Raw genomic sequence first — 15,244 nt, 5'->3', positions numbered from 1 at the left:
TCCTGTCCCTCAGGATTCCCTCCAACAACTTGCCCACCACTGAGGTCAGGCTCACTGGTCTATAGTTCCCTGGCTTGTCTTTACCGCCATTCTTAAACAGTGGCCCCACATTTGCCAACCTCGTTTCCGGCACCTCACCTGTGACTATCGATGTTACAAATATGGCCCAGCAATCATTTCTCTAGCTTCCCACAGAGTTCTCTGGTACGCCTGATCAGGTCCTGGGGATTTATCCACCTTTAACCGTTTCAAGACATCCAGCACTTCCTCCTTTATAATCTGGATATTTTGCAAGATGTCACCATCTATTTCCCTACAGTCTATATCTTCCATATCCTTTTCCACAGTAAATACTGATGCAAAATATCCATTTAGTATCTTCCCTATTTTCTGTGGCTCCACAGAAAGGCCGCCTTGCTGATTTTTGAGGGGCCCTATTCTCTCCCTAGTTACCATTTTGTCCTTAATATATTTGTCTCATCCCAGATTCAACCCTACAACTCAGCTCCGCCCTCTTAAACTGAGCCACCTGTCTATCTTCCTTCCCACCTATCCACTCCACCCTGCACTGTGAAATATCACCATCACCCTCCCACCTGCATCTACATATTGCCTTCCCAGCTAGCTTTCACACCAGCCGCATCCCTATTTATCTCTCAGCCCCCTTCCCTCCCAACCGTTGATAAAGGGCTTATGTCCAAAACATTAATTTGCCTGCTCCACAGATGCTGCCTGACCTGCTGTGCTTTTCCAGTACCACACTCTGACATAAAGTTAGCATGCAGGTACAGTAAACAACTGAAATAATTGGCACAAAAATAAAATGGGAAAGGTAGCCTGACCATGGCTAACAAAAGAAATTTGGGGTAGTGTTGGTTCCAAGGAAGTAGCATAGAAATTGACCAAAATCAGACCTGATGATTTTGAGCAGTTTAAATTTCAAAAGGAAAAGAAACTGATTAACAAGGGAATAGGAGAATCAGTTTGTGGGGAACATACAAATTGGAAAAGTTTCTACAGGTATGTGAAGAGAAAAGGATTCGTGAAGACAAATGTAGGTCCTTTACAGTCAGAAACAGGTGAAGTTATCATGGGGAACAAGAGATAGCAGACCATTTAAGAATACACTTTGGTTCTGTCTTCGCAAAGGAGGGCACAAATAATGTCCCAAAAATGTGGGGTAACACAGAATCAAGTGAAGGAGGAGGAACTGAAGGAAATGAGTGTTAACAGGGAAATGGTGTTGGGTAATTTGTGGTATTAAAGACCAAAAAGCCTGATAATCCACATCCCAGAGTACTTAAGGAAGTGGTCCTAGAAATAGTAGATACGCTGGTAGTCAATTTTTTCCAGATTTACATACTTGGGAACAGTTCCTGTGGATTGGAGGGTAGCTAATGCACCTCCACTATTTAAAAAAGTAGATATAGAGGAAATGGAATTATCGATCAGTTAGCCTGGCATTGGAAAAATGCTAGAGTTCATCCTGAAAGAATTAAGAGCATGACAATTGGAAACAGTGATAGGATTGGACAGAGACAGCATGGATTAATGAAAGAAAAATCATGCTTGGCCATTCCAATGAAATGTTTTGAGGATTTAACTAGTAGATATGGATGAGCCAGTGGATGTGGTTTACTTGGACTTTCAGAAAGCTTTCAACAAGATCCCACATATGAGATTAGCATACAAAATGAAAAATGCACGGGATTGGGTGTAGTGTACTGACATGTATAGAGAATTAGAGTCATAGGTTCATAGAGTCACAGAAACTGATCCTTTGGTTCAAATCGTCATACTGACTAGATATCCTAAATTAATCTAGTCTCATTTGCCAGTTCTTGGCCTATTTCTCTCTAAACCCTTCCTATTCATATATCCATCCAGATGCCTTTTAAATATTATAATTGTACCAGACTCCAATACTTCCTCTGGTAGCTCATTTCATACACGTACCACTCTCTGCGTGAAAATGTTGCCCGTTAGGTCCCTTTTAAATCTTTCCCCTCTCACCCAAAATCTATGCCTTCTAGTTCTGGACTCCCCCACCCCAGGGGAAAGACCTTGTCTATTTACCATATCCATGCCCCTCATGATTTTAATAACCTCCGAGGTCACCCCTCAGCCTTCGCTCCAGGGAAAACAGCCCTAGCCTATTCAGCCTCTCCCTATAGCTCAAACCCTCCAACCCTGGTAACATCCTTGTAAATCTTTTCTGAACCCTTTCAAGTTTCACAATGTTCTTCCTCTAAGAAGGAGACCAGAATTGCACACAATATTCCAACTAGTTGGAGGATAGGAAAAAAAAGAGAGTAGGAATAAGTGTGTCTTTTTCCAAGTGGCAGGCAATGACGAGTGGGTGCTGCGGGGCTCAATGCTTGGACTCCAACTATTCACAATATATATTAATTATTTAGATGAGGGAACTAAATGTGATATCTTCAAGTTTGCAGACGAACAAAGCTGGGTGAGAAGGTGAAACGCTTCAGTGTGATTTGGATAACTTGAATGAGTGGGCAAATGCATGACAGATGAAGTGTAATGTGGATAAAATGAGGCTATCTACTTTGGTAGTAAAAACAGAAAGGCAGATTATTACCTGAATGACAACTGATTGAGTAAGAGAGAGCTACAAACAAGATCTGGGTGTCATTGTACAATGGTCGCTGAAAATAAGCATGCAAATGCAGCAAGCAGCGAAGACGACAAATTGGTTTGTTGGCCTTCTTAGTGACAGAATTGAAATACAGAAACAAGGATGTCTTGCTGCAATTGTACAGGGTTTTAAGTGAGACCACACCTCAAGTACCGTGAGTATTTTGGTATCCTTCTCTGAGGAAATATGTTCTGGCTATCAGGGGAGAGCAACAAAGGTTTACCAGACCGAGTCCTGGGATGGCAGGACTGATGATGAAGTGAGAATGGATCAGTTAGAACTATATTCACTCTAGTTTAGAAGAACGAAGGGAGATCCCACAGAAACTTTTCGACAGGATAAAGGCAGGAAGGATGCTCCAGGGAGTTCAGAATCAGGAGTCTTGGTCTAAGGATACAGGGTAGACCATTTAGATCTGAGATGAGGAGAGTTTTTTCCACCAAGGGAGTGGTGAGCCTGTGAAATTTTATGCCAAAGTAAGTGGTTAAGGCCAAACATTGTATGTTTTCAAGGAAGAGACAGATATAGTTCTTAGGACTAAAGAGACCAGGGGTATGAGGAGCAAGTGGGAACTGGGTATGAATTGGATGATCAGCCATGAATGGTGAACCAGGCCCGAAGGGATGAATTGCCTACTCCTGCTCCTATTTTCTGTGTTTAGTTGTAATTATGGCAGTAAATAGCAGTTTGTCCTTTATTGAAAGGGATTGGAGTGCATCAATGATATTCAGCAGAAAAATAGTGAGGGCCAATTGGGACATTGGAAAATTTTAACTTGGCTGCAAGAATAATTTTAAAAGATATATTTATTGGTTCATTGTTTCTTCAAAAAGGCATTCAAGCTTGTAAAACATAAAATGATTGTTAAAATAAACATATTAGTAGCTGCACACAGTTAAGTAATTGTTGTATAATCAAGCTTTGGTGCAAAGTGCGCACAATTTTAATTTACACAACTATCCCTCATTTAACACTAGTGTTAACACTTGAATGCTTAATAACAACGTACTAAACAGATGTCTTTTTTTAAATTAAGAAGCATGTGCTAGAGATCATGTTGCAAGGTTGGCCCATAAGTCCACCTCCCATAAAAGATGACCCCAAATTTTCAGCTCAATGATTCTGCATCTATTTGGCACACCAGTAAATTTCTGTTTTAGCTTCAATATGCCATGTATTCACTGCCACAAAAAAGGCTGTAGAAGCCAGGCCATTGAGTGTATTTAAGACTGAGATAGATTCTTGGTTGTCAAGGGGATCAAGGGTTACATGGAGAAGGTGACAGAATGGGGTTTAGAAACTTTATCAGGCATGACCGAATGGCAGAATAGACTCGATGGGTCGAATGGCCTAATGTCTGCTCCTATGTCTTGTGGTGCATGAGTACCATTGGTCCCCAATTAGCCCCAATTTTTCACCCCAGAAATGGATGTGTTACTTACAGGGACCATATAACTGGATGCATTGGATTAGCAGTTTAAGCACATCCACGCAGCGCAGATTCCATATTGGGAATAACAAAGATAGCAACCAATCTATACTGGTAGTTCACTTTTATACTCGATGCATAAGTCAACCAACATTATGGGAGAGACTTTGAGGTTTCAAATGTTGACTTATTACACTGAAATCTATAGTAATAGAATGGGTTCACAACCTATAATTTTCACATTGGCTATCTTGAATCTAATTGGCCCCAAAACGTGTTTACTAATTTTTAACTTATAAACTCTTTCAACATAGCTTTTCCTTGCTGCTTACTGTTTCTTTCAAATTGATGCTTTCCTCCAAATTCCCAACCTTCTTGTTTGAGGCCTCTCATTCACCGACATTCCTACTTGTCAGCTCCTCCCTCTCAATTTGCCACTTCCCTTGTATCAGTTCTAACTTTAACTTTCATTAGTTTGAACCTTATTTTCTTTTCTTATCTATTCCTACATTTAATTCAAGTTAAAAGTTGCTGTTAAACTTTTCACATGCAAGTTATGATGTCACTTCCTCAGGGATGATCAGAAAAGATTGTGTGTAAAAATCCATGTTGGCTTCACTTTAAAACGCTTTCTCAAAAGCTATTCACATCATTACACCTGATAATCAATTCCATTACTGAACACACTGTTGGCAGTAATGTTCCCTTTACTTTCAAATTCAAAGATTCCTCCAATGTTTCAAAGCTCTATGCTAAAAAGGTCCAACGTTTCATAATCAGTCAAATAAACATGCAGTCATCACAGTTTGAAGGGATTTGGTTCTTGTAGCTTATTTCTAGACTGACTGTGAGTTGAGCACAATAATATAATTGCAATATTGATTCTCTTTAACCAAAATATATTTAAATAATATATTCATCAATGGATGGAAAACATAAAAATGAGGAAACTCATCTTCCCAAACATCACAACATTTCAAAAAGGGTTATTCCCAAGTTCTGTGACAATACCCATTAAACCATGAAATACTTTGGAATTTCACCTTTAAATCTTTTTGTTTATGGACTGTAAGCCCAGAGTTTGTAATGACAATTGCTGCACAAGTAAGGACCAGTAAGAAAAACACAGGTGAGTTGTGTAAGTCAAGTGCTGTCAATGAGCAGTAAACTGAAACTCGCTGTACAGTTTAAATCAGTGGGAGCAGCACAGTGGCACAGTGATTTGCACAACACAAGGAAATCAGGTTCGATTCCATCTCAGGTGACTGTGTGGAGTTTGCACATTCTCCCCTTGACTGTGTGGGTTTTCTCTGTATGTTCCAGTTTCCTCCAACAGTCCAAAGATGTGCAGGTTACTTGGATTGCATATTAACTCCGTGAGGAACGACAGGGATGGGGTAGGCTTGGTGATATGTTCTTCAGAGTGTCTGTGCTGACTCAGTAGGCTGAATGGCCTCTTTCTGCACGGTGGCTCAGTGGTTAGCACTGCTGCCTCACAGCACCAGAGACCCGGGTTCAATTCCCATCTCAGGCAACTGTCTTGTACATGAAGGACGGATTGCACCTGAACTGGAGGGGTTCAAATGTCCTGAGTGGAAGATTTGCTCGTCTGATGTGGGAGGGTTTAAACTAATTTGGCAGGGGGGGTCGGAATCAGAGCCACATGTCTGAGAGGGGGTCAGTTGCAGATGTGACAGTGACAGGATATATTGAATCTAAAAGGAAGGTTTCTCACGCGATGAAACAAAGGGATCGGTTAAAGTGTGTATGCTTTAATGCAAGGAGTGTCCAAAATAAGAGTGACGGACTTAGAGCATGGATCAGTACTTGGGACTATGATGTTGTGTCCATAATGGAGACAGGAATTCACTGGGGCAGGATTGGTTGCTTGATGTTCCAGGGTTTAGAACGTTTAAAAAGAACAGGGAGGGTGGAAAAAGAGGAGGGGATGTAGCATTGCTAATCAGAGAATGCATCACAGCTACAGAAATGGAGATTGTTGAGGAAGGTTTGTCTACTGAGTCAGTATGGGTGGAAGTTAGGAACAGCAAGGGAACAGCCACCGCATTGGAGGTTTTCTACAGACCACCTAATAGCAGTAGAGAAATTGAAGATCTCATAGGTGGGCAGATTCTGGAAAAATGCAAACGTAGCAGGGTTGTTGTTATGGGTGATTTCAACTTTCCCAATATCAACTGGAACCTCCTAAGTGTAGATGGTTTGGATGAAGCCAATTTTGTCAGGTGTGTTCAGGAGGGTTTCCTAACTCAGCATGTTGACAGACCGATCAGGGGAGAGGCCATTTTGGATTCGGTGCTCGGCAACGAGCCAGGACAGGTGTCAGATCTCATGGTAGGAGAGCACTTTGGTGACAGTGATCACAACTGCTTCACATTTAGCATAGCCTTGGAAAGTGAAAGGAGCAATTACCGAGGGAAGATATTCAATTGGGGAAAAGGAAATTATGACACTATCAGACAGGAGTTGGGAAGTATAGACTGGGAGCAATTGTTCCACAGAAAGGGCACAGCAGACATTTGGTGACTATTTAAGGAGAAGTTGTTGAGAGTGATGCACAAATTTGTTCCTCTGAGGCAGGTAAGAAGAGGAAAGATTAAGGAACCTTGGATGACGAGAACAGAGGAACTTCTCATCAAAAAGAAGAAGGCAGCTTATGTAAGGTGGAGGAAGCAAGGATGTAGCACAGCTTTACAGGATTACAGGCTTGCTAGAAAGGAGCTCAGAAATGAACTGAGGAGAGCCAGGAGGGGGCACGATAAAGGCTTGGCAAGAAGATTAGGGAGAACGCAAAGACGTTTTACTCATACGTGAAGAATGAGAGAATGATCAGGGAGAAGGTAGGGCCGATCAGGGATAGTGGAGGGAACTTGTGCATGGAGTCTGAGCAGATAGGGGAAGCCTTAAATGAGTTTTTTGCTTCAGTTTTCACCAAGGAAAGGGAACTTGTTATAAATGAAAACTTAGAGGAGCTGGGATACAGACTTGACCAGATCAAGATTGATGAAGTTGATGTGCTAGAAATTTTGGAAAACATTAAGATTGATAAGTCCCCAGGGTCAGACCAGATTTATCCTAGGCTGCTCTGGGAAGCGAGAAAGGAGGTTGCTAAGCCGCTGGCGAGGATATTTGCCTCCTCACTCTCCACGGGAGTTGTACCAGAAGATTGGAAGGAGGCGAATGTTGTTCCTCTTTTCAAGAAGTGCAATAGGGAAATCGCTGGCAATTACAGATCAGTCAGTCTGTGGTCAGCAAAGTTTTGGACAGAATTCTGAGGGATAGGATTTATGACTATTTGGCAAAACATAGTGTGATTAAAGGCAGTCAGCATGGCTTTGTGAGGAGCAGGTCATGCCTCACAAACCTTATCGAGTTCTTTGGGGAGGTGTCAAGACAGGTCGATGACGGTCAAGCAGTGGATGTGGTGTATATGGATTTCAGCAAGGCATTTGATAGGGTTCCCCAGGGTAGGGTCATTCATAAAGTCAGGAAGTATGGGAGTACAGGGCGATTTGGCTATCTGGATTCAGAATTGGCTGGCTGATAGATGGCAGAGAGTGGTTGTAGATGGAAAGTATTCTGCCTGGAGGACAGTGTTGAGTGGGGTCCCGCAGAGCTCTGTACTTGGGCCTCTGCTCTTTAGAGTTTTTATAAATGACTTGGATGAGGAGGTTGAGGGGTGGGTTAGTAAATTTGAGATGACACAAAGGTTGGAGGTGTCGTCGATAGTATAGAGGGCTACTGCAGGCTGCAGCGCAACATAGATAGAATGCAGAGCTGGACTGAAAAATGGCAGATGGAGTTCAACCTGGATAAATGCAAAGTGATGCATTTTGGAAGGTTGAACTCGAATGCTGAATATAGGATTAAAAACAGGATTCTTGGCAGTGTGGAGGAACAGAGGGATCTGGGTGTGCAAGTACATAGATCCCTCAAAGTTGCCACCCAAGTGGATAGGGTTGTTAAGAAAGCATATGGTGTTTTGGGTGATAGAGTTTAAGAGCCGTGAGGTTTCGTTGCAGCTCTACAAGTTCCTGGCGAGACCACACTTGGAATATTGTGTCCAGTTCTGATCGCCCTACTATAAGAAAGATACAGAGGCTTGGGAGAGGGTGCAAAGAAGATTTACCAGGATGCTGCCTGGACTGGAGGGCTTGCCTTATGAAGAAAGGTTGAATAAGCTCGGACTTTTCTCTCTGGAGAGAAGGAGGAAGAGAGGAGGTCTGATAGAGGTGTATAAAATAATGAGAGGAATAGATAGAGTCAATAGCCGGAGACATTTCCCCAGGGCGGAAATGACTGGTACGAGAAGTCATAGCTTGAAGATATTAGGAGAAAGGTACAAAGGAGACGTCAGAGGTAGGTATTTTACACAGAGAGTTGTGAATGCATGGAATGCGTTATCAGCAGTGGTGGTGGAAGCAGAGTCACTGGGGACATTTAAGCGACTGCTGGACATGCACATGGATAGCATTGAGTTGAGGGGTTACATTAAGATTAAATCTCGGCACAATATCGTGGGCCAAAGGGCTTGTTCTGTGCTGTACTTTTCTATGTTCTATGGGGATTCTATGATTGAATGAGATGGGTTACAGGTTGACCATGAGTATGTCACTCCATTGTGAAATATCATCACCATCACTCATTACATCTTAATCACTTTTTTGATGGGGCACTGAACATAAAGAAAAATCTTTGCCTGCATCAAATTGGCTGAAGGATGAGAACTTAAACTGCCAAATATTTATGAATTTGTTTGAATTCCTTTGATCCTTTTAAAATATGTTGACACATCAGTTGCTGATTAGATAAATTGACTTGGAGAAATTATTGAAACAAACGACAGTATGAAGAAATTGAATTAACATGCAAGGTGGCTTGAAGTAATTCCGAAAGACAGTGACAGCGATCTAACAGAATTAACAGCTCGAAGGATTGTATCTAAAATAGTTCCCTTCATCAAAGCAATGATGTTTAAATACATCATTTAACATCCATCTTCGAGGAAGTTTAAACAGAAGGACAAACACAAATGATGGAAAATTTGTGGCAGCACAGACTGACATACTTTTAAATGTGCTCAACAAGAATAATTGTACAAGATGTTCGTATCCACTAATAATTAAGCTGATGATTTGACATCAGCTTCCACGCTCAGCTGCAAATACATCAGTGAAAAGGTAGTTTGTATTTTTTGGAACAAAACTTTGATACATTAAAAGTACAAAATTAAATAACTTTATCACTTTAGCTTGAATAAGCCCAACATATCATCATGGATTTATGTTTCAACAGTATATGACAGGTTTTCAAAAACATCAATGTCTTGGTGAATCAGTTGGCATTTTGCAAAACCTTTGGGAAGGTTTCACCTCTGCCAGTGATAGTCAAGATGAGAGTAAAAGGCGATATATGAAGTTGGGCAGATATTTGGCTTAAAAACAGAAAACAGATGAGTCACAAATGGAGATTTTTCAGATGGGAGGAAGAGACTATTCCACAGAATGGAAGAATAGCCTCAGGATGGATCTCTATGAAATATTGTGCTGGACTAATTCTTAATATTTTAAAGTATCCAAGTCTTGGGGTCACAAATTAAGTCAAGACATGATATAGTGGAAAAGGGAATAAGAAATACGATACAAAGGTAGGTGGGACTGATCTATCAAAGTTGGACAGGGGTTTGATGCTGACATTTTTCTTGCTGCTCCCAGCAAACATTATTTGCCACATAATGAAAATGAACTCTGTGTAAACAGTAAATTTCACTTTTAAGATATGCCGTAAACCTACAAGGTCACTACTGTTCAATTAATTGCATTAAGTGCTGAAACATGGAGAGTTAATTTGAGCCCTACAGCATGGAGACAGGCCTTCTGGCCCAAATTGTACATGCTGTACAACATGCTAAACGATATTCAGTTTGGCATCAGGTTTTCTTTAAGTTGCAAGACCATTGTCAAATATAATGTGCTCTTATGCCACAAATTCATGCACACAGAGAACTGGATGCCAATGCTTGAAAAACTAGGTGCTAACAAAGCTGTGATCGATAGCTCTTATTGTGGGCTGGATTCAAATTCAGGGCTAAAAACATGACATGACAGCCAGAGTTAGCCAATAGTTATTGCTTTACCTTGATGTTTGGAGTGTATAAATTGCGTAAAGATGCTAATGCAGTGGATAGCCCTTCTGTGCTGTAAGATATCCACAAGCCTTGGAGTATTGAAGAGGAAACACCAACTTTTTTGCTCAGACCCTTGAAGAGAAACAGAAGAAACAGTGAATTATTTTTCCTGCCAGAAACAAGACATAATTATGTTAAATGTTCAAGTGTATTAACTGAAAGGCCAGCTTACTCTTGCCGGCTTTGGACATGTAGCAGTGATAACTGCTTTGCACACATAGTGCATATATCATGCACATGTTGCAATTAGCTTCCAGCTGCATTGCACTCATCATAAAAAGCAATGATCATTTTCTTTCTCCTAATCTATATTCTTTCTCCATCAACCGATCAATATCATACAAGAAACAAAATCCCAATACTGAGGTACAAATATGATGATAAAATATATTTAAGATATATTTAAATATAGTTAATGATATGAACTATATTTCTCTTGCAGTTTGATACAATGGAGTTGATTGTTGAGCCATTTCAAAGGCAGTTAAGAGGAAATTGCATTGCTTCAGGTCTGGAGTCACACATCGGCCAGAACAAGAAAGGATGCCAGATTTACACCTATTGAGATCTTCACTATTGTATTTGCATTTTTGGTTTAGAACTGTGAGCTGAAGTTCAGAATTAAAACTTTGAGCAGCAGCTTGCTTTGGAAAGGAGTGGGAAAGTAATAGATGTTTGTTTATGGGAACTGGCTCGGGAACATCACTGCAGGTTAACTATTGTCCTAAGACAACTACTGGACTAGAATGACCTGGGCTCAGGATTGGCATTTATTGAATGTTGATATGGTCAATCAAGAACAGATCGGTGCTGACCAGCCAATCATGCAGAATGCTGGAAAAAAAAAGAATGAACCAGTTCTGATTTGATTTGCTTTACTCCTAACACAAGTATCAAGGCAATATGAAAATGTAGTCTTACGTGCTTTACAAGCAGATCAGACTGTACAAGTGCATCTGGTAACAGACCAGAGTGCAGGATACAATGCTCCAGCTGCCAAGGTGCAGACAGAGATCAACATCAGCATTAAGGAGGTCCATTCAAAAGCTGACAACAGTGGGGAAGAAGATGTTCGTACCTGTATACAAATTCTTCTGCATGACGGAAAAGAGTATAACTGGGGTTGGAGGGATTTTTGATTACGTTGGTTGTTTTCCTGATGCATCGGAAAGTATAGATGAAGTCAATGGATGGGAGGCTGATTTGCTGTGTTCATGTCTCTATGTAGTTCTGACTGGGGCTTTGAAGCCATCAGTCTGTTCTGAAAAAAAAAACTTCCGGATGGTTCTGCTGTGTTTTGCTCTTTCTCTCTCTTTAGTTTTCACTATAGTTGTCAACTTGTTCGTTGTTGTGATAAGAAAATAAGAAGTGACTGAATCATCATGGAAGGCTATTGAATCTGTTTATTGAGTCATGATTTGGTGACTTCAGAATTCAGGCAAGACCTAGTTTACTTGCCCATCAACAACTCCATTAACCAAGGATTTCTCAAAACCAGGTACCCATTTTCAAACTGTTGAATTGGCAAATTGTTCCTTTATTTTCTTCCTTTTAGTTTATCTCTTAACTGTGTCTGTCGGTGAGAGAGTGGGGCATTCCGGTTAAAGAAGATTGGGCTTAGATCATAGCTATCAAGCACATTGCCTTGTTATTTACCCATGTTCTGCTAAAGTTACATTATTAATAATATATTATTAATTTTTGTTTAAGTTACCAACTTGGAGTGTGATATCTGTTATTCTTCAGTCCGGTTAGAAATGACTTAACAATTGAAGGTAATTCAATTTCATTTTACTGTGTTGTGAATCCAGGGATAGGGAGGCTGATTTGGTTTAGCTTTGCTTGATATCTCCCATGTCACAACACTTGAAGCTCAATACAGTAACTAGATAGGTTTCTGTCTTACAATTAGACTAGCATCTTACATCAGATTTATTAATTGAATTTGAATTCAGCCAGCTGTTTTGGGGCAGGAAGGGAGTGGCTTTGAACTCATTCCTGAACATTAATCTAGGTTTCTGCGCTATTTGGTTCCACTTTCAGCTGTATCATGATGATTTGAGCCATTCTCTCGAAACTCAACTGCATGCACACACAACAGTGATGTAATGTAACCTCTTCAAACCTGTTTCATACAGAATCAAATACCTTGAATATGTGAGCTTTAAGGATGTGGTGTCCCAGCTCAATGGTCTGTTGGCGGTTCAGTTTGTTTTCTTGACGTGAGAACCAAAATGCCAGTAATGTATGGCCACTCCTAAGCAGAAAAACAAAACTAATTTTAAAAAGATAAACTATGATATTCTCAACATGGACTGGACACATGAATACCTTATTGATAGTATTTCCTTCTCCGTTCAAAAGAAGTCCTACTTCCAAGCATATCACAGAGAAATGATGACATTTTCCAGGAAACATACACAGTCACCAAGCATACGGGGCTTGGGTAAGTGAACAAACCTTGAGTGATATGCTTGCAGTCTGATAATGACTTTTCCTACAGTACCAAGGGATAGGTGAATTTATAGCTGGTGGTGCTGGTAATATATTGATGATCTTTGCAAAGGAAGGAAGACAGGTTTAGATGTGGAAATAAAGAAGGGTTTTCTGAAAAACTGGTGGACTGATCATTTTAGAAATGTATTGAAATAAAAAATGCCAAGATGTGTGGAAATTGAAGAAGCAGAGGTGAGTGTTCAGGAAATAGAAAGGGAGAGATTTATAAATGTTAATTATGTCAAAAATGTCAATCCATTGCATTCTGTCCAAGAAATGTTTTACTTTTTGAGTAGCGTAAACCCCAATTCTGCATCGTCTATAAAGGCACCCAAGGAAATCATAATCAATTGGCTTTTTTGCTGGCTGGTGCTATTAAAACAATTATTTAAAACTAAAGTTTGTTTCCTACAGAAGCGATGAAGTGATTCATTTTATTTTTTCCAAGATTATTAAGGATATTGACGTTATCCAGTCATGTTATTCATAGTGAATGCTTACGCAGTATACCAGAAAATGAAACACATATAAAAAGCAATTTAAACCAATAATTCAAATGTTGTATTTTTATGCTTTTTGTGTAAAATCACAATTATTTGAACTAGCATTGCCACATTTGTCAGTTTTAGCATTTCAGTCCAGCTCATTATACTCTGAACAACTCAATTTCAGAGGAGTGTAATCTAATCATTAGATGCACTCAGTTAAATAAGAGCACTGACTGACAGTCTGGGTACACTGAAGCACTAGTGCACAAAAGTTTTCAAATTAGAATACCAGGAATGAGGAGGTGAAATAGGAAATGTGGAACTATTTCAATCTGTTAGATTGTAAATATTCATCAAATTTGAGACAACAATAAAATGGCATAAAAACTTGCTTCCGAGAACAATAAACATAAAAAGGTACATTTACTAATATCTTATCTCATTTTTCTTCAAGAACTGGGAGATTGAAGTGATAAATTAAAACTACCAATCAACAAAAACAATACTGACAATGAGTGATATTTTTAAGAGATTAATTTGCAATTGCAGAAAAACACAATTTGTCTGTGTTTTAACAAATTGCACAAATTTCATAAATTAAATGCATTCACCAGAATGAGACCCTGGCTTCAAAGGATTAAATTACATGGAGATCTTTTTCACTAGAAAAAAGGAGATGGTGGGGGGGGGGTAACTGATTGAGGTTTACAAAACCATGAAGGATATAGACAGGGTGGATAGAGACAAGATTTTTCATAGGGTGAAGGATTCAGTAACGAGAGGTCATGCTTTCAAGGTGAGAGGTGGAAAGTTTAAGGGAGATACACGCGGCAAGTACTTCACACAGAGGGTGGTGGGCGTTTGGAATGTGTTGCCAGCAGAGGTGGTAGAGGCAGGCACAGTAGATTCATTTAAGATGCGTCTGGGCAGATGCATGAGTGGGTGGAGAGCAGAGGGATACAAATGCTTAGGAATTGACCAACAGTTTTAGACAGTACATTTGGAGGGCCGAAGGGCCTGTTCCTGGGCTGTAAATTTTCTTTGTTCAATACGATAATAGAGGAAAATTATTTTAGGATTGAAATCAGGAAACATATTGAGCTGCAAAATCTGGTTGAAAGTTTGAACTCTTTTGGAACTGATAACAGATCAGCTGTTGATTTTAAATCTGGGATTGACAGACTTTTGTTATCCATAGATATTAAGAAATATAGGCCAAATGCGAACCTCTCAAGTTAGTTTTCAGATCCGCCATGAAGTCAATCAATAGAATCAAGGGAGTTAAATGGTTTACTTTTATTCCTATGCTCCAAATTTGTTGCTTAATTTAAAAGGATTTGGAATTATACAAAAAAATCCTAGGATCCATTTCTGGCAGTTGAGATTTTGGAATGGGTAATCACTTGAACAAGTTAACCACAATAGAATCAGAAATAAGTCATAAAAGTCAAAGGGTCAATACTTTTGTGAACAATCCATTGATTTTCAAGAGGTCTTTCACATCTGGGAATATCCTTTTATCATTGAGCGATACAAGGAAGTGGCAAAATCTGCAAGAAGTGATGACCTCAGAGTCCATTTTGAATCAGTCAAATTTGAAAATACAATTTTTAAAATAGAGTTTTAAAAGATTCCATAATACTGTCATGATACAAGTTAAAACACCAAGTGCTAGCTCACCTCTTTCCTCTGTAACCTGAACATAAACTTCTGTCCTCAAATTTCAAATATCGGCATTGTCTTCCCTCCTCTGTGCATTGCAAACTCCTCTACCCCCATATTCCCTTTTGCATGCTTGGGTTCTTTGAAACTGATCTTATTTAAAAGCCGACACAACGGAAACTTCAGCTGTGTCAGTCCTGCCCTCTGCAACAACCTCCTGAATAAACCATGCCACCACTTTTCAATTATAAAATATTTTTTAAAGCATTCTGCATGACCGATTTGTCAGTCTCCTTCCTGAGTCCATC

At 39.8% G+C, this 15,244-nt stretch overlaps 1 protein-coding gene across 25 annotated transcripts in view; it reads right to left on the bottom strand.

Moving 5' to 3' along the window:
* The window catches only part of LOC122540026 (protein TANC2), a 1,060,344-nt gene that overhangs the window by 111,519 nt on the left and 933,581 nt on the right, over positions 1-15,244 (bottom strand). For all 25 annotated transcript variants that reach the window (XM_087977936.1, XM_087977934.1, XM_087977935.1 and 22 more), the window contains 2 exons: positions 12,439-12,547; positions 10,240-10,362 (listed from right to left, as the gene is read on the bottom strand). In XM_087977936.1, the coding sequence (XP_087834062.1) occupies positions 10,240-10,362; positions 12,439-12,547 (232 nt within the window). The remainder of the gene's footprint in view (positions 1-10,239; positions 10,363-12,438; positions 12,548-15,244) is intronic.

The sequence above is a fragment of the Chiloscyllium plagiosum genome, unplaced genomic scaffold (genome assembly GCF_037043375.1).
Source record: "Chiloscyllium plagiosum isolate Xiang-an unplaced genomic scaffold, Cpla_swu_hap1 HiC_scaffold_32, whole genome shotgun sequence".
NCBI classification, from domain to species: Eukaryota; Metazoa; Chordata; class Chondrichthyes; order Orectolobiformes; family Hemiscylliidae; genus Chiloscyllium; species Chiloscyllium plagiosum.
This window is presented reverse-complemented; position numbering and strand designations above follow the sequence as displayed.